Source organism: Canis aureus, chromosome 10 (assembly GCF_053574225.1).
Source record: "Canis aureus isolate CA01 chromosome 10, VMU_Caureus_v.1.0, whole genome shotgun sequence".
Classification (NCBI taxonomy): Eukaryota; Metazoa; Chordata; class Mammalia; order Carnivora; family Canidae; genus Canis; species Canis aureus.
Genome location: NC_135620.1, coordinates 3540780 through 3559147, shown reverse-complemented (window position 1 = coordinate 3559147; position 18368 = coordinate 3540780). Strand labels below are relative to the sequence as shown.

At 54.8% G+C, this 18368-nt stretch overlaps 1 protein-coding gene across 1 annotated transcript in view; it reads right to left on the bottom strand.

Annotated features, from left to right (window-relative positions):
- Window positions 1–18368, bottom strand: part of ADAMTS2 (ADAM metallopeptidase with thrombospondin type 1 motif 2) — a 225139-nt gene that overhangs the window by 134483 nt on the left and 72288 nt on the right. The window contains exon 3 of the mRNA XM_077911167.1: window positions 17697–17856. Coding sequence (XP_077767293.1) covers window positions 17697–17856 — 160 coding nt within the window. The remainder of the gene's footprint in view (window positions 1–17696; window positions 17857–18368) is intronic.

The window sequence follows — 18368 nt, the reverse complement described above, 5'->3', positions numbered from 1 at the left end:
TGTGAGATACAACCACTGTCGTGACATGATCCCAGGCCCATCTGTGTATCTGGTGATGGGACTGGGCAAATGAGATGCAGCTCCCCTGAACTCAGCCGGCCCCAGCAGGGCCCTCCCTCTGCCTCTTTGCAGACTTGTAGTAGTCATGCTCTACTACATTCAGTGCCAGTACATTCAGCAGCAGCAGTACTTCATATTCATGTCTCCAAGCACATCTGCTCCCCCACACACACTGAGACCATACATCCTCCCTGAAGTCCTTCTGAGGGCACATGTGACAGGGCCTTAAACTAAATGTTTTCTGAATAAATGAATAAAGCCCCTTCATCTTTGCTTCTGGAAGGGACCTGGACCCAACAGAGAAGTGGTCATGGTCATAGACAAGTCAGGAGAAGGAGCCAGGAGGCTGGGCCCCTGCCCCAGCCCAGGAGTCTGAGGAGTAGTCAGTGGCACAGGTGCGTGGCATGGGCTCTGGAAGAGGCAACATGGCCCTACAGACTGGGGCAGGGGGATAACCTCAGAGACACAATTAGGGGCCAGGCCAGCCAACATGGAAGGAGAGAACCAGTCAACCTGGCCACGTGGGTGAACCATGAGCCTGCATGCCAGCAAGACAGCTTACTTAAAAAGATCAGGGGTGAAGCCAGACCCAGGAGGTCACTGACTGTGCTATTCCATTTCTATAGTGTCCAAAATAGGCAGATCTGTAGAAACAGGAAGTGGATTTGTGGTTGCCAAGGGTTGAGGGGAGGGTGAACGGAGAGTGATTGATACAGTGAGTACAGACAGGGTTTCTATTTTAGGGGGATGAAAAGGTTCTGGAACTAAATGGTGCTGATGGTTATACCACAGTGTAAATATTCTAAAAGCCACTGAATTATAGGTTTTAAAGAGGTTAAAATGGTGAATCTTATGTGAATTATATGTCAAAAAATTAATAAAAGTTCAGGGGCAGCAACTCATGTGCTTATGGGAACCCAGAGGAGACAATGAGTGAAGCCAACTGAGGGGATCATATGAAGAATACTCTCTAAGCCACTAGGTCACATGAACTCTCCCTCTCACAGACCTTCTCTGCCTGGCTTTCCTTTATCAACTTGTGATCATGCCAAGAATGCAGAGAAATGTATTTTGGCTAAAAGAGAGACAACGGGGCTCAATGATGAAGGATCCCAAGCCCCAGGCTCCAGGCTGAGGAGTCGGTGAGATGGTGGGGATTGAGAGAGAAGTGAGCATCCTCCAACCCAGAGCCTTTCCACCCTCTGGCATCATAAGGGAGAGCAGGGCAGTCCGGTGCTGCCAAGCATCCAGAATTCTCATAGAAAGCTGAAAATCCATACATGTGTACAAATCCTCTTAAATATTAGCTCAGATTGTTCAATTTGTTTTGTGCCACTGCAAGAGAACAACATACTATGGCATTGGACAAAGCCTGTGGCTGGCAGTTCTCCTGCCCAGCTCTAGAATGCCCCGGGTGCACAGAACAGGCTCTAATGAGAGGTTCTACAGACCAGTCTCTCAGGACCATCCAGTACCATCTTCTCCAGAATGCCTGTCCTTGTGTAGCAAGCAGAATTGATGACCACCCCCAAGACCTCACTGCCCCCTCTACTTCAAGACCCATCGCCCCATGCTTCGTCTGCTTTCCATGCCTGACTTGGCAAGGCAGGAGGGCAAACTGGTCTGGTCCAAGACTGCCCCATCCCTGTGATGGGCACAGGACAGCATCCCAGAAAAACATCTGCTGAATTAATGTGATGTGAACAGCAACCCCTGGGAAGGAGCTGGAGGTGCACAGCCTCAAGAATTCTCTAAGGAAGCCTTTCTCCTCCACATCATGTGGAGTCAGCAGCAATCAGGAGAGTGAAGGGCAGTTGCAATATCTGTAGGCTGTGGCCCCTGGGAGGCACCTCAGAGGAGCTTCTGGAATGGGAGCAGTCATGGGGAGACCCAAGGTGGGACTTCCCCATCCATTCATGGCAACACTTCATTATTTACCACATGCCAGGCCCACGTGGGGCTCTGCACAGATTTGACGGGGTCTAATCCTCCACAGAATCCTACCAAGTGGAAACCCTTTATTTCTGCTTTTCTGTTAAAGACACGGGCACAGAGAGACAAAGGGAGAAGCCAGAATTTATCCAGGTAGCAGGACCTCAGTCTGTACTTTGAGCCAGCACGCTCTGCCTTCATCCCTGGAGCCCCAGAACAGCTACCAGCCTTGGGGCCTGGCTAGAGCAGTCCTAGTTTGATGAGTTCCAGACCTCACCTGACCAGGACAACATCACCTGCCCATATCCCAGGTCTGTCCAGAGCATTAGCAGCACTTGTCATGGTTCATCCTCTTGTCTGCCTCTCCCCACAATAGGAACTCCTCAGGGACAGAGACCAAACCAGGCATGCTCAATGCCCAGCATGGGGCTGGCAAAAGAGCACTGGCAAACAATTGTTGGATGGATGAATGCATGGATGCAGAGATGCATGGATGGATGGATGGATGGCCGGATGGATGGGTGAATGAATGTACTCTGACACTGGTAAATCGTTGACTCCATGGCAACTGAGCCAGGCAACTAAGTCAGGGGTGGGGGGGTGGTAATGCCATTTCTAGGCATTTTAAAGGTAGAATTAGTCAGGCTTGTCCACAGATCAGCTCTAGATGGGTGAGGGGAAGCTAAGGATAACAGCCCAGCAATACCAAGACTAGTTACTGAAGTGGGACAGGAACAGGAGCCCATCAGGGAGGGTTCAAACTTCAATTGAGCTGATATGCAGCCAGTCTCTGCTAGGCGTACAGGCCCCCCTCCCTGAATCTAGAATCTGCCATAACTCACAGACACAAGGCGGGCCACCACAAGAGCCTGAGGAGAGATCATGGGTTTGCTGGATGACTCAGAATCAAGATTTGGGCCTGGGGGGCGGAGGGGTCTGACCCAAGACCTGAGTACCACAGCCACTTGTTTATCCAAGGGGAAATTGAGGGTATGGTCCTGAAACTGGGGAGAGGAGACAGGGCTGAGGCAGCTGATATGGCCTCTGTACCTGAGAGAGGCTGGATTTAGATCAACCTTATCCTTCATCTTCCCTGTGTCCCTCCACTGGTGAGGTCAGACCTTTCCACCATTTAGCCTCAGGATCCCCCACACTTCTGTCCCCTCTTCTGAGATCAAGTTGGGGCCTGGCTCAGAAGGAGTTTAGCAAAGCCCTAAGGCCATCCCCTCAGACTGTGGAAGTGGCGCCCACTGCAACTCCTTTCAAGGGGCAATAGTTGAACCCCTTCAGGTAGGAGTAGGGAAAGTGCATCTTAGGCAGGTTGAAGGCCCACTGGCCACCCTGGCCCAGGGCACAGCAAGCCCCCAGGTCCCAGGTTGTCTGGCCTTGTGACCCTTCTCTTGAACCACAGGTACCCAAAGGGTCCTGTGACCTGCTGAAAAGGGCCACAGTGTCAGGGTGACCCCTGGAGCTCTATGAGCCAGAGGCTATCTCCAGGGCCCAGGGGAGCAGAACTTGTCCAGGATGCACCCAAAGACAAGCCAGACACTGATGTTCTGGCACCAAGCCCAGGGAAACTCCTCGAGGTCCTGCAGTTCATTCCATGAAGACATGGATGTGTCTGCTCTGTGCTCACGTGTATATGTGTGTGTGTGTGTGTGTGTGTGTGTGTGTGTGTGTAAGAGAGAGAAACAGAAAGAGTTTGTCATCTTTCTCCCAGAGGCTCACTCTGTTACCAACCAGGCAAGGCAGGGCCAAAATGAGTAGGTGGGCCGGATAACAAACAGTGGGGAAGGGGGACCGTGTGCCCCATGTAGAAGACGCATGGTGTCCCCTGCTAAATACTGGCTATAAGAACAGACCCAGGGTTTCCAGTCCTTCTGATTTTTCTGAGAAACTGAAAACTGAGATTTCAATGTGAAACCTCCTGACTTTCAAGTATATACTCAATTTTTGAAGATACCATGTGAGTGAAATGAAGGGGGTGAGGTAGGTATAGGGATATAGCCCAGGAGCCTCTGGATGAGGCCTGGCTTTAGTCCAGTGCCGTTGATTTTACAAATAAGAAAATTAAGGCTGGGCCAGAACAGGGCCACACTGAGTCCCTTGGCTCCCTCAACTCCCTGGGCAGCCACAGCCCTTGGGGAGCCCCCACATATTCCCAGCAAAAGACATCAAAAAAGAGGTTCAGGCATTCATCACCAAGGGCCCGAACTGAGTTTTCTGAGGTAGCCCAAGGAAGGTCCTGCAGTACTGGCCTCTTCTGGGCATGAAGACCCTGTGCCCCTCACTATCTAAGGCCCTAGGACAGATTCAGGTTCTGTTTTGTCCCACTGGCAATGAAAGCTAAGAATGTAAGTAGCTCCTGGGATATCGCCCAGAACAAAGGAACATGGTCATCTGACCACAAGCCTCTTGTATCTATGATGGACCATCTGCTCCCCACATTACAAGGGCCTTGAGAATGGACCATCACACCAGGGAAGCAGAACTTCAGGCCCCTGGGACTCGGCGCCAGATGTGACAACCACAGGATCTGTCCACCCAGTCGCATCCAGCCTAACTAGTGGGTTGGGCTGGCCCAGTGCTTGGTGAGGAGGGGGGCCATTTCTGGGGGTTTGGAGACTGAACCCTACCAAACAGTCACCCCACCCAGGTTCTGTCTGGAAGCCTAGATGGAGCCTCCCCCTGCCACACCCCCCTAATGCTCTGCAGATGGGCTCCCCCAAAGGCCTCCAAGAAAAACACGACGACTGCAGATCTCTCCTCACAGAAACGGAACTGCTGGAACAGTCTCTCATGACGTTCCCGAAATGAAAATAAGAATTCCTCTGAAGTGCATTTCAACTCTGAGGCAGTATTGGCTGCATTGAGAGCTCAGTCCCAGCTGCCACGGGATCAACTATGGGCTCGGGTTCTCTGAGCACTAAAGCCACCCTGTGACCCTCTTGCACCCACCACCACCAGGGATCTGCTTGACACATACACAGTCTTTGAAAATTTGGACTTAGCTGCCAACATTGGAAAATGAAGAAGTTTTACATAAAAACAGTTTCTGACTTTTCCTGAAAAATCGGGAAGTCTTCCTGCAGCTGACCCCAAATTGGCAGGAGCCCCCATGCCCACCTACTCTTATCTATGCTGCCCAACCAGCCCTCACTGCCCTCAGTGGATACCTGACTCCTGGGATCTGGGCAAGGTTGCAGGGACACAAGCTCCCATCCTAGGGGGCTATGAGCTGTGTGGGGGTCCAAGTCCCTGTAACACTACTCTGCACCTCCTGGACATAGGCACTGGGCACAGATAGATTCCTATACCCTATGCAGGAGCTCCAGCCTATGGCTCCGAGCTGTGTGGGTAGGGTCCAGCAGGCCATTACTCCCTCTGTCTATAACCTGGGCCCCTCTGAGCCCCTCAACCCAAACAATCTTAACTAAACTTCAGTCAGCTCGAACCCCCGTCCCATTAGGGACTCATGCCTGTGCTTTGGGGATCTTGGGGCAACCTGTGGTCCTTCACTCACTCAGAATGGCCCTCAGCTCTTTGTTTTCTTGACTCTATCACCTGCCAACAGCACCTGACCAGTGCTGGCCCCATCCTATGAACTGTCAAAGCACTAAGGATACAGGGTAGACACTAGCCCCTGTGGCACATTCCAGAGTCCCTAAAGTCACCAACGAACCTTCCAGCTAGGAATCTATAGATGGCATTTTAACTCATCCCAAATGGGAGCCCAGAGAGCTCTGGACAGAAGCTTTAAAAAAAAGACCTAGACACACAAATACCTCCCAGGCCTGGGCCCCAGCAAAGAAATGATTCTGGCAAGCACCACCTCACAGAGTCTGTAGGCCAGGGTGGGGGCAGAGGGAGCATGGGAGGGGCCTGGCTAGGAGCTGCAGTTCTGGCTCCTCCCTGACCTTGGCACAGACCTGGATGGGAATGTGGATCTTTCCAGAGGGCAGTGCTCCCCTCTGACCACTGGGGCAATTATCTGCCAGGACCCCCAACTTTCCCACAGCTCTATGGCTCCACGTTGCATCCCCTCCATCCCCCTGCCACCTGGATCCAGGCCTCGTCTCTCCTCTGAGCCTCATTAGTGGCCTTCTCCCAGATCCCTGTGTATTCCCTTCTCACTCTCCTCCAATGAACCAGGTCATGCTGTTTCTCCATTTAGAGCAGGGCACTGCCCCTCCCTCTAAGACCGAGCCATGAGACCCACCACCATCTACCCCTCAGGGCCCTCCTGCTGCACCCCCAACAGGCCAATTCCACTCCCCTCAGGACACTCACCCCTGTTTCCACCCCTCTTCTCTCCCAGTGAATTTCAATCCACACTTTTCAGATATGGCTCCAACCCCCAGTTATTGTGGTCAGTTCATGGCATTTTCCATCATTTCTAACCACGCAGGCCTTCAGGGACCAACCAGGTCTCCACAAGCTGTATGAGGGCAGGGGTGGGGGGCTGTGAGGCGGTTATGTCTGTCTGGTTCCCAGCATCCCAGAGACTAGCCCAGTGCTGGGCCCTATGTGGGTCATCTATAGAGATTTGCTGAATGAATTGAATGAATAAGTGAACAAGAGATATGGTTTATGTTCCAAGACAACAGCACAGTGAACGGTAGCCAGAGCACCCTGAGGGCAGAGAGGCCTGAGTGCACTGCTGCCCCCCAGAGTGTCCCTAGAGCAGCAGGAAAGGCCCAGGGCCACCTGACATCCCAGTGGGCCTTTGTCCTCAGCAACATTCCAGTTCTGCAGGCACAAAACCAGGAATCCACAGCCAAAAGTGTAATTTGCAATAATAAAAGTAGGCTTCTGTGGCAAGCCCTCAGATACCGCCCAGGAGCAACTGCTTCCCCAGGAATGAGGACCATGCAGCCAGGCTTCCAGGGAAGCCATATTCATGCCTTCTTTTCATGGATATGTAAGCATCAACCGTGTGCCAGGTATTCCTCCCAATGCTGGGAATTCTGCAAGCAAAAGATTCTCCCCACAGTTAGTGTGCAAGGTGACCCGAGATACTTCTGCACACCCTTGCAGAAGCCTCGGTTGCTACATATGTTCAGAGGACCCCCTATGTCTCACGAACAGCCAGCCTTCAGGTAGGAAGCTCTGGGGGGTGGAAAGGAGATGGGGCACAGGGAGCCAGGCAGCCCGGGCCCGAGCTTGCTCCTCCCTGTCACACTTGGGGCTCTACAACTTACCAGCTGTGTGACCACCAGCACCTCCATTCCTCATCTGTAAAATGGGCACAGCAGGGTTGTTACACGGATCCATAAGTTGATGAGCTTGCAGTGCTCTGGGGAATGCCCGCACAGGTAAGCCCGTCCTCCCATAGGCCCTCTATAAATGCATATCCCTGAGCCAACAGCACAGCTCCAGGGGCAGGAGAAGAATCACTCACAAACTGGGTTCTGGAAAGACTGGCTTTTGTACAATGAAAACAAGTAACACTGAATAGAGAAGCGGAACCAGAGCCTGGGGGGAAAGGCTTGTATCAAACGTGACAGAAAGTCGATAAGCAGATAAAGGGCTTATCCGGATACGTACAACCCCAGGAGATTAACACGCAGAGGACTTACACAGGAAGAGGAGACACACAAAGTAATCAAATGTGGGGAGATCATTCATCTTTGCTGGCGATTAGAGAAGCACAGATTAAGGCAAAAAGCAGCACTGCATCCCTGCTGGGTCAGTAAAATATCAGTAGCAAAGCCCCTGGTGAGGATCTGGAGAGACTGGGGAGCTACAGTGGGCTGCAGTCCGGCTCTGCCCCGAAAGCTGTGGGTTTGTCACGTGCTTGGATTCTATAATCACTTCAATCATTCTGCAAGTACTTCCTGACAGCTGCTTGGAGCCAGGGATCCAGGGTGTCCGGGCTGGCTCCAGCTGTGGCCTGCAGGTCAGCAAAAGGAGAGGAACCCAAGGCCCCCTGTCAGGAGGTCCCTATCGTACTAAGGGCACACACGTTAATCACGTCCTGAATTGCTGCTGGGTGCACCGCCTGCCCTGCACACTCTCACAAACTCCCATCTATCCTAGCAGATCCAGGGCCCCATTCCAAAGTGGCAGAGTGGGAAAGAAAAACCTGGCCTGTCAGAGAAACAAGGACACCTAGTACCCTACAACCCTGTCCTGAACAGCAGGGCCTCTGCCTCCAGGAGCTAGAGGAGCTTCAAATGCAAGCCAGAGCCTGCCCGCCTGCCCACCTGTGTGGCTGCATCTGGGGTCCTGGCCCCCAACCCAAGAGTCTGGAAGCTAAATAGGCTTGGCCTGTGGCCGGCATCATCTGTCTTGGGAAACCCCCTTGCTCTGAACCAGGGCAGCAAGGAGCCATGTGAGGGGTGGGGCTCAGAACTCAGAAGAATGGGCCGCAGTTCTGGCTTCTCACTTGGCCCAGCCACCTGACCTGCCTCTCCTCCCCCAGGATCCCCACCTCAGCTATGTCACCACCATCCACTACCCTCCTGGAGCTGTCCTTTTAAGAGCCAGGAGCTGCCCCTGATCCCTTCCCTCACACCCACGTCCTGTGAGCTCTACCTCCAAGGCGCATCCTGAACACATCTGCCCTCCATCTGTCATCGGCCATCAGGACCACCCAGGCCTCCCCGCTCCCACTCCACTAAAAGTCTTCCAAAGGCCTCTTACTGCTGGGAGAACAAAGCCCACCTTGCACCACAAGTCCACTGACCTTGCCCTCCCTGCCTCCCCAGGCCCACTGTCAAGTGTTTCTGCACCTGCTGCCCCCTCTATCTGAAGCAGCATTCCCGGGGCAGCCAGGTTTGTGTCACCTCCCGCCTGGGGTAGCTCCCTCCCTTACCTGCCCTCTCTCACGTTAATTACCCTTTTCTTGGACTTGATCTCATTCACGGATTTATCCCTTGGCCCACTGTGTGTCCCTGCTGGCTGGTGAGCTCTGAAAGAGCAGGGACTTCACCTGGTTTGTGCCCTGATTCATCCCCAGCACCCACTCCAGCCCCAGACACAAAGGGGGTACACAGTGAGAATGGGAATGAATGAATGAGTGAATGAGAGAACAAAGGTACCCCTCTAAGCCTCAGTGTCCTACCTCAGGAGTACAGTTATCATTCCTACTGTCCCCTTGCAATGATTGAGGAGCAACAGCAGGCACCTACTTGGTCCGTCCCGAGAGTCAGTGCGATCCACCTCCCTGCACAGGCCCCACTCCAAGGCTATCCCTTCCACCTGGTCCTGGCCTCGGACTCCCCCGAATCCTGAGTAGCCTCTCACCAGAGCCCTGACCTTGTTGCAGACGTGCACCTCACCCTGCCTGGACATCCCCCAGGAGGTGGTCCAGACACACAGTTCCAGATGAAGCCCACACTCCAGCACTGAGCCCAGACTGATGGGGCCAAATCTCAAACTTTAGGAGAGACACCCCAACCCTGGCCACAGCAGCTGGCCCAAGTTCCAACCACATGTGAACATGTGTGCACGTGCAAGGAGGAGGGGGAGCCTGAATGTGGGAGGGGGAGAGAGCCAGACACCAACATTCCCCCTAATTGTGTGACCTCTTCCCAGCTTGGTGTTCCTTCAGGGCCAAGTGCATGGCGCTGTTCAGTATTAATTTCAAAGAGAAATGGGTCAAGGAAAATTGGAAATTTTTCTAGAAAACACTTTAGGCATGAAGCCAGCTGAAGTGTCTAACACCCTGTGGAGATTTCTGAGAGGAAATCAGGCCTGTGCTCATGGGCACAAAGCAGCAGAGTTCAGACCCTGGGCCCAAGCCCAGGTTCTGCTTCTGGGGAAGGGCCTCCTGTACCCTTTGGACATCCCTGGGGCTCTCTGTAGCCCCATCCCCTCTGCATCCTCAAGAGGCTTGTGTCCTGGGAACCTGTCCCTCTGCCCCTCATTGTGTGGACACAGCACACAGGAAGCCTTCACAATTGTCCTTCACAATTGTCCTGTGGGGGTACCTGAGGCGTAGAGAGAGGCTCATCGGGGTCCTCAGGGATACTCAGGCCCAGCTGCTCCCACCCCTGGCAGGCCAACTGCTACATCTGAAGCACAAACACCACAGACATGTTAAGTTGCCCCTGGAGACATCACGTCTCTTCTAGACACATCCCAGTCAGCTGTACTGAGGACCTGCAAAGAGCAGGCCATGCAGAGCCCATGGCCAATGCAACAACCAGATGCACCACTTTTGCTAATTAAACTCCAGACGCACCCAGAGCAGACACAGCTTCACTCCCCAGCTGCGTGTTATCTGGAAACCAGGCATGGTTACCTCGTGCCAACAAAAAGCTCTTTGGGAGACATGTGCAACACAAACGTAAGAGAAGGAATGAAGGAGCAGCCAGGGCAGAGGAGCCTGAGACAAACAGCCCGAATCACACGGATGGGTAACAGCAAGCACAGAGCAGATGCCATACTGGGGATGAGATGAGGAGGAGCTTGTTTAACCCCTACCATGCCTACCACCACCCCCTCTGTGCCATGACACTCGTTTTACAGATGAGTAAACTGAGACCCCACAGAGCGGGGCGGGGGGGGGGGGGCAACCTGCCCAGGCAGGTACACTCGCCTGGCTCCTCTGAGAACTCATGACTCATCTCTGAGAACTGTCCCTTGCATCTGAGTGAGGGCCACACCCAGGGCAGAGCCAAGTCGCTGTCCCCAGGTCACACTCATCATCTGTTCATGGTACTCCAGCAAAGATCAGGTCTCTCCTGGGCCACGTTCACTTGGTTGGTTCCACCCCTGAACAAGATCCCACACTAACTCAGGAGGAGAGAGGGAAGAAGAGGTGGAGGGACGGCAGGCCAGAGACACAGGGACAGCTAAATTTATATCTGAGGAGAGCAGCTGAGCACATGGGCTGACCTCGCCAGCCAGGCAGAGTGCCAGTCACAGTCTGTGTCTCAGGGGGCATGCCTGGCAGTCTTCACTGCAGTAATGTCTCCTCCCTCCTAACCCACTGGACAGGGCCCCCGTCCATGGACCCCAGGGAGAAAGCACCCCCACTTGCCGACAGCTCTGGGGCACTCTCCCAAGTCTGACCCCAAACAACTCCAGGCCTGAGAGAGTGTGCAGCCTCTGCTGTCCCAGTGCCAGCCCCCACCCACCCCTCCAGTATGAGGCCACGTCACCACGCTGGCATCTCCTCCAGCGGTCCAGGAGGCTGACCACAGAGCGACGGGAGTGCTGAGGCCTCTGCCAAGGGTGCGCTCAGCTCTGAAACATGCTTCCCAGAGCCCAGAGCCCAGCCAGCTGCCTTGGGTTTCACAACCAATGCTTGTCCTTGGGTTTGCTCTGGGCTCAGAGATGCAGGCACAGCCCAGCTGTAGAATGAGGAGGAGGAACTGACGGGGGCCCCAGGAATGGTGCACCGAGGCATCCAGGTCTTCGCTGCATCTCTGAGCTGGCTGGGCAGGACCTGACGCCAAGACTGGTGTGAGAGCCCCCAGGTCACCATCTGAGAGGGCCAGCCCTATCCACAGGGCTCCAGTGAGCAGCTCAGCAATGCCTAGGCTGGGGACACAGAGAGAAGCCCCCAGACACCAGCCAGGCCTGGGGCTCAAGGTGCAAAGCCAACCAAGGGCCTCTCTCCCCACTCCGGCAGAACCCTAGGCTTCAACACTTAAGATACTGTATAGGCTGAATCACATCCCCCATCATGTCCACAGCCTAATCCCCAGACCCTGTGAGTGTCGCCTTTATGGCTAAGGGGACTCAACCTATCCTTAATTTAGTTAAGTGGAAGACCCTGAAATGGGCAGTCTCCCGATCATTGCAGTGGGCCAAACTTAATCACATGTGTCTTTGTAAAAAGGACACAGACAGAGAATGGACTACAGAAGAGGAAACTGTGCCCACGAGTGCGGAGACCGGAACGATGCAGCCACCAGCCGAGGGATGCCAGTGACCACCAGAAGCTGGGAGGGGCCAGGAGGAGGTCCTCCCGCTGAGCCTCCAGAGGGAACCGACTGTACTGACACTGTGATTTTCACCCCATCAGATCTGCTTTGGATTTCTGGCCTCCAGAGCTGTCAGAGAACAAACCTGTGTTGTTTCAAGGCACTGTTTGTGGTAATGTTTCTTGGTCATCACAGGAAACTGACATTGGACATCCACCACCGTGGAGAGTGAAGCCTCCCGAGCTGGCCCCCAGCAAGCCAGCACCCCCTCCACATAGTCCCTAGGCCTCAGCCTCTCCCTTACACCTCACACTCACTGCATCACTGACATAGGCCCAGTGATCCACCTGCCACTGAGTGGAGCCTTGCCCACCTCCCACCCCTGGCCTGGCCTGACAGGACTCCATTCTCCCCACTTCCACCTCCTGCTCCCTGCTTCCGGGCAAGTACTAGCCCGGCCTAGACTGGGCCTCCTCCTCCCACACCCACCAGAGAGACCACAGTGGGCTGGCTGGGACACAGAACTCTCTCTTAGGCCCCTCTTCTACCCAGGCATGCCCACTGCTGGCAGGACACCATCCATCCACACTCTGGAACACTCCAGGCTGCAGCTCCCAGCATCAGCTCTGGGCCCTGGCTCCTGGCCCTGCCCACCTACCTCCACCTTCACTCTCATGACAAGCCCTGCCCTGCTCCTCAGAAGCCTGAAAAACTCCTACCTGGCTCACGCCAATGTCACAGGATGAACAGAAACGTGCAATGGGTCAGCAGAGGAAAGGCTGCGGGCCGCCGGGTAGGGACTGCTGGCCGGCCATGTGGAGAAGCCATGTGGAGGAACAGCCAGTGCCAGCACCCTGTCCACGCTCTCTCACCGGCCTCCCTTGGCAGCGGCAGCACAGAGCACTCCCGAGGGCGGCGTGCCCCCTCTGCCTGCTAGTGAGGATGCCGCAGCCTGACAGCCGCGGGCAGAGGCTTGGCACAGTCTGCTTCCGAGGCGGCGGCAGCCAAGGTCACGGGCACAGAGCTGTCTGACCTCTCTTCCTCCAGCCAGTGCCTGGTGCAAGGTAGGGCAGGAGGGCACCCTCCTAGCAGGAGCACAGAGCCCCTCCTCTGGCCCATGGGCCTGCCGGGGGCCTAGAAGAGGGGCACAGAGGACACTTGCTCCTCTGCCTCTCATAAGCACAGGTGGCCATGGGGGCCATGATTTATTTGGCTCATTTGGTGCTTTTTAGAAATGTGAAGCAACATTTTAAAATCATGAGAGTTTACATAAAAGTTCTGATGTCTGGATTCTCTTGACAGTGAGAGGATTGCTGCCCCGGGCCCACATTCCCACCAGGTTATGGTCCGGGGAGCCAAGGACAGGGCTGCCCCTGTGGACGAAGCCTCTGGTGGGCCCTATGCCCACAGTGAGGCTAGGGCTGGATGCCATGTGCCGCCACACTCACACTACTGTTTTCCTTTTAGTAGAGACACGTTCTCTGTGCCGATTGTTTATGTCAAAAGGAGGGAAATGAAAGTTGGGCCAAGCACTCTCCCTCTGCCACCATCCCCACTGGCATTGCCTACTGCATCCTGCCAGCCTCTGAGTTCGTGGATCTTGTCCTTGGATGGCAGGACTTTCTGCTAATGGCACCATGTGCCTAGCACGGAGGCCACATGCCCAGCTTGCAATCCAGGGATCTTTCCCACCCCATGGGGATCTTCAGCCTCCTGCACACAGCCAGGCCCTTAGTGCCAGCAGCAAGGCCAGCTTTGTGCATATGGTCTTGGGGCCAGCCTAGCCACGCCACCGCCCAAGCTCTCCAGGCCCTGCAGTCTGGCTGAGATTGGACCAGAATCTGGCAGAGGTAGAGGGAAGAGGCCCTGCCTGAGTTGCACCTGAGCACTATCCCCAGAGAAGGAGTGAAGGGTGCCCCCTCATGCAAAGATGTGCATCCTGTTCGCTGTACAGTCAGCCGCGTACAGGAGTGCTGGTTCACTTCCTACATAAGCTGAATGGTGGTCCTTCCTGGGACCTGTGAACGTTACCTTATATGACAAAAAAAGACTTTGCAGATGTGATTAGATCACAGATCTTGAGACAGGGGTGCAGAGGGGGAGATCATTCTAGATTATCTGGATGGGCCCTAAATGCAATCACATGCATTCTTACTTGTAAGAGGGAGGCTGAGGAGATTCACACACATACAGACACAGAAGACCAGGAGGCAGAGACTGGAGTGATGTGGCCACAAGCCAAGGGATCCCAGCAGCCACAAGAAGCTGAGAAAGGCCAGGAACAGGTTCCTCCCTCTCCCCACAAGCTCCAGGAAGGCCCTGCCAACACTTGACTTTTGCCTGATGATACTTGTTTCAGACTTCTGCCTTCCAGAACTACCACAGAATCACACACCACAGCTGCTTTAAGTGACCCGGTTGGTGGTAGTATGTCTTGGTAGCCAGAGAGTGGGAGGGAGTGACATGCCAAGTCACCAGCACAAGTACTAGCCCGGCCTAGACTGGGCCTCCTCTTCCCACACCTGCCAGCCCTGGCTCCCCCTCAACAACCCCAGTCAGGGCTGACAGATGGCAGCCATGGCAGGGCTCAGGCACAGGCCCAGAACTCCTAGCGGGACCCTATCCCAAGTGCAAACACATACCAGGGAGGCTGATGTTACACTGTCCCCCAGCATCGTGTCACCCTGGGCACAGGGCTGGCTCAGGGTGGCAGAGACAATGGTGCACCTGGGAGAGGCCTGGCATGGAGGAGGCCTGGAAATGCCTCAAACAACTGTCCCCAAAAGGCCCCCCAACCCCCTGGCCTCAGCTCTGCCCTCCTGCCCCTGCCAGGCTCCTGGGCCCAGCAGAGTGGAGCAGAGATACTTCTGCAACATCTGCAGCACCACAAGGAAAGCAAAGGTCCCCCCCTCTTCTCCCTCAACCCTTCTAATACCCTCCCCTGGGGCCCAAAGGTAGCAATGTTATATGCTAGGCTGCTCTGTGCACACATCAGACCCTGGCCTGAGTCTATGAAGACACATGAACACCTTCATTTCCCATTCACTTCCCCAAGGCAGTCTGCAACCCAGCAACCAACCTCAGAGTTAGTGATGACAATTCCCTGAGGCTGGGTGAACCCCTAAGATCACTCCAGGAAGGCTGTTGGTTGCTTAGGGAAAGCAGGACAATGAGTCTCAGGACCTTGGAGGGGCTGTGTGGGACACCCTCACCCACCCCCACCAGACACCCTTACCCCTAATCCCACACCCAGCCAGACACCTACCTGCCAGACTGGAAGGCCCAGAACAGATGTTTCCCCTTCCCCAGAGGACCCATCCTATCCACTGCCCATCACGGTGGTTTCAAACCCGCTTCCAGGAGTTGCCCTGGGAGAGGGAGGAGGGAGCTTCAAGTCCATGTGTCCTGTTTGCTTCAGCCAGAGCCACACTGATATATCAGAGCCCCCATTTGAGTTCACTAGAAAAAAGGGTCCTAGGGTTCTGGGCCCAGCACAGAGCAAACATGCCCAGCCAAGGACACTGCTTGTATATATCTCCTGGCTGCACCCTGGGCCCTGACAAGGCTTAGGCCAATGGAAAGCTGGACCATCTGAGGTCACCGTGGGCCCTCAGCCCAACCCCAGCATAACATCCATTTGGACCCCCTCCAACCAGCCAGTGGGCCTCAGCCCTGGGCTGAGTGGGAAGGGACATCCAAGGAGAAATGTACTGTCTGTGGACCAAATCACCCACACAGGGTCATGCTGACCATGGGCACGGACATCACAAAAAAGGGACTTGGCCCCAGACTCTGGGCCTGTGGACTGGCCCTACCACCCAGAGCCCACAGCCCAGGCCTGAGGCTTAGAGTCCAGCCTGAAATATCTTCACCCCCCCACCACCTTCCAGTACAACTTCAGCTTCCAATCTGTGTGGCATCTACTTTTCTTTTTTTTTAAGTAGGCTCCATACCCAGCATGGAACCCAGCATGGGGCTTGAACCCTGAGATTAAGACCTGAGATCAAGAGTCAGATGCTTAACCCACTGAGGCACTCAGGCACCCCTCCCTAGCATCTTCTGAGGTCACTGGTTTCTGAGTTTATTCTGAGTTTGAAATTCCTTTCCTACAGGCTGAGTTCCAAGCTCTCCCCAACAGTAGGTGGATGGCTGGGGGAGGCAAGGACAGATTTAATTGAAGGTACCAAAGCCCAGAAAATAAGGCGAGGCCAATACTGCTGCGGGGGCGGGGGGTGGGGAGACAGGCAACACATGGAATCTGGGATCAGAAACAGCCTCCGGCACCTGGCAGCCCCTCTTGGCAGACATCACCTCACCTAGCCTGAGCAGGACCCAGAAGCACCAAGCCCAAAGCCCACAGTGGCAAGCCCTCAGCTCTCTGAGATCCAGGCATTTCTAATCCTACGGGACAGAGGAGGCAGAAGCCAGAGGTCCAAATTTGTCCCAGGGCAGCTGGCCAGTGTGGACCCTGACCCCTGGTCTGGGGTACTTCCACTGTCCATTTTCACTCCTACTTTCACCTTACGGGGTAACTCTTCATCCCTCCCCCTGCGGAGAACCCAAGGATAGGAAAGAGGCAGGAAGGCTGAGGCTGGGGAAGGCCTGGCAGACAGGCCATTCATCACTTGGGGAAAAGGATCCACCCAAAGTATTGATCGGCTCCAGACAGTGTTGGGCTTCCTGATGGAAGGACTCCTGGGTCAAGGTATCTGACACCACTCCTTTAAATTAGAATGGTACCTAATTTAATGCAGGACAGCCTGCACCCAATTTATCTGTCAAGCTGGGAAGTCAGAACTGAGAGACCTAAAATAAATGAGCCAGGGCTGTTTGGGGTGACCGGAGCATCTTGGCAAATCACAGCATGACTGGGCTGATCCAGGGGGGCCTCGGGGGTTCTCAATCTACATGCAGATGAGCCTGACTCAAGACCCAGGCCTCCCTGCTGCTGCCACCTGCCCTGACATCTGCTGCCAGGGGTCCTGGACCACAGTCTGAGGGCTAACCCAGCCCTTAACAACCAAGCACAGGCAAGGCAGCTTTATCTGGTCCCTGAGGCTCTGAGGACTACGAGGCCTGCTAGGATCATAGTCTACCCCCAACCTGGCCTCACTGCAACCTGTTTTCCAGCATCCCAAGAATGCTGGGGGAATTTGGGCTTCAGGTTGGCCAGGCCTTCTTGAATGGTCTGAGAGGCTGCAGCCAGGGGCTGTCACCAGACCCATTCAGAAGTTCCTTCTGTGGTCCTGGGCCCAGGGGGCACTTTGGTTCTAAGTTGAAAAAGAAAAAAACCCATTTGAGTCTATGCACAGGCCACGAAGGCCGTGGGTACACCTCTGGGGTCTCTATCATACATTTCCCTCCCCGTCCCCCCTTTGACATGTACATGTCTTCCAGAGGGAAGCAGGATCCAAACAGGACCAAGGGAGTGCTCATGACCTTCCTCTATGAGTAGTCAGGGAAGGGCAGTCAGTTGTCATTGCCGGGAAGGCAGACTGCATTGAGGAAGAGGTTGGCTGCCTGAGGTCAGCAGACATCTTCTTTAGGGGCACATGCTCAGACACATGGGCACAAGACTCGGGCCCAGGGGTAGGTCTACTCTGTGCTTCTCCTGCTCCCTGCCACTCACTGGCCCTCACACAGCAGAATGTAGGCCACTGAGCAGCCTTCATTACCAGCTATGGAGGTCCCAGACCTGCTGTCATGTGACTCCCACCCCAGCACTGCAGCACACCCACTGGGGCATGCGGTCAGTGACAGCAGGGCTCCAGCTGGGCCTGGGCAACCCCGGGGCATGGAACAACCAGCGTCACCAAGCAGCCTTACCTGTGTCCAGGGCCTGTGGCCCCCCCGGAGGAGGGGGCCTAGTGGTGGGGGGCCGGCGATATACCACATGCACACGGCCGCGCTCAGCTTCCTCGGCTGCCAGCCCCTTCTCCAGGGGTTCAATGAAGAATTCCTCCTCCTCCATACGGATCAGGCCAGCCTGCAGGACAAAAATGAGATGGTTCAGATTCCTAGAGCAGAGCAGACCGAGGATGGGCAACAGCAAGTAGAGTCACGAGGGGACCTCCCACCAGACCAACAGGACCAGAACGACCCTGCCCAGCATCCCAGGTAGGTGCCAGGCTTGAACCCTGGGCCATAGAGGGCACAGACAGGTGACTCCAGAGGCCCCATCTGCCCAGAGCCTCCCCTTCTAGTCATTGAGGCCAGAGCCCTGGATGGTGGTGAGCCCTATCGGGGGAAGAAGCTCTGTCTGGGTCATCCCTAACCCCACCCCCCCAAAGACACAAACACAGGACAAAGGCCGAGGCTGGGCAATAGCAAGTAGGGTCCCAGAGGGACCTCCCACCAGATCCCAGTCAACTGAGGACTAAATCTGCCATGGATATGTTCAGTTGGACCCAAACAGTATTTTCAAAGTTCTGAACCCAACACTCAAAATGATGAGATTTCATGCTTCAAAACTAGAATTCCAGTGTCCCTCATAAAACA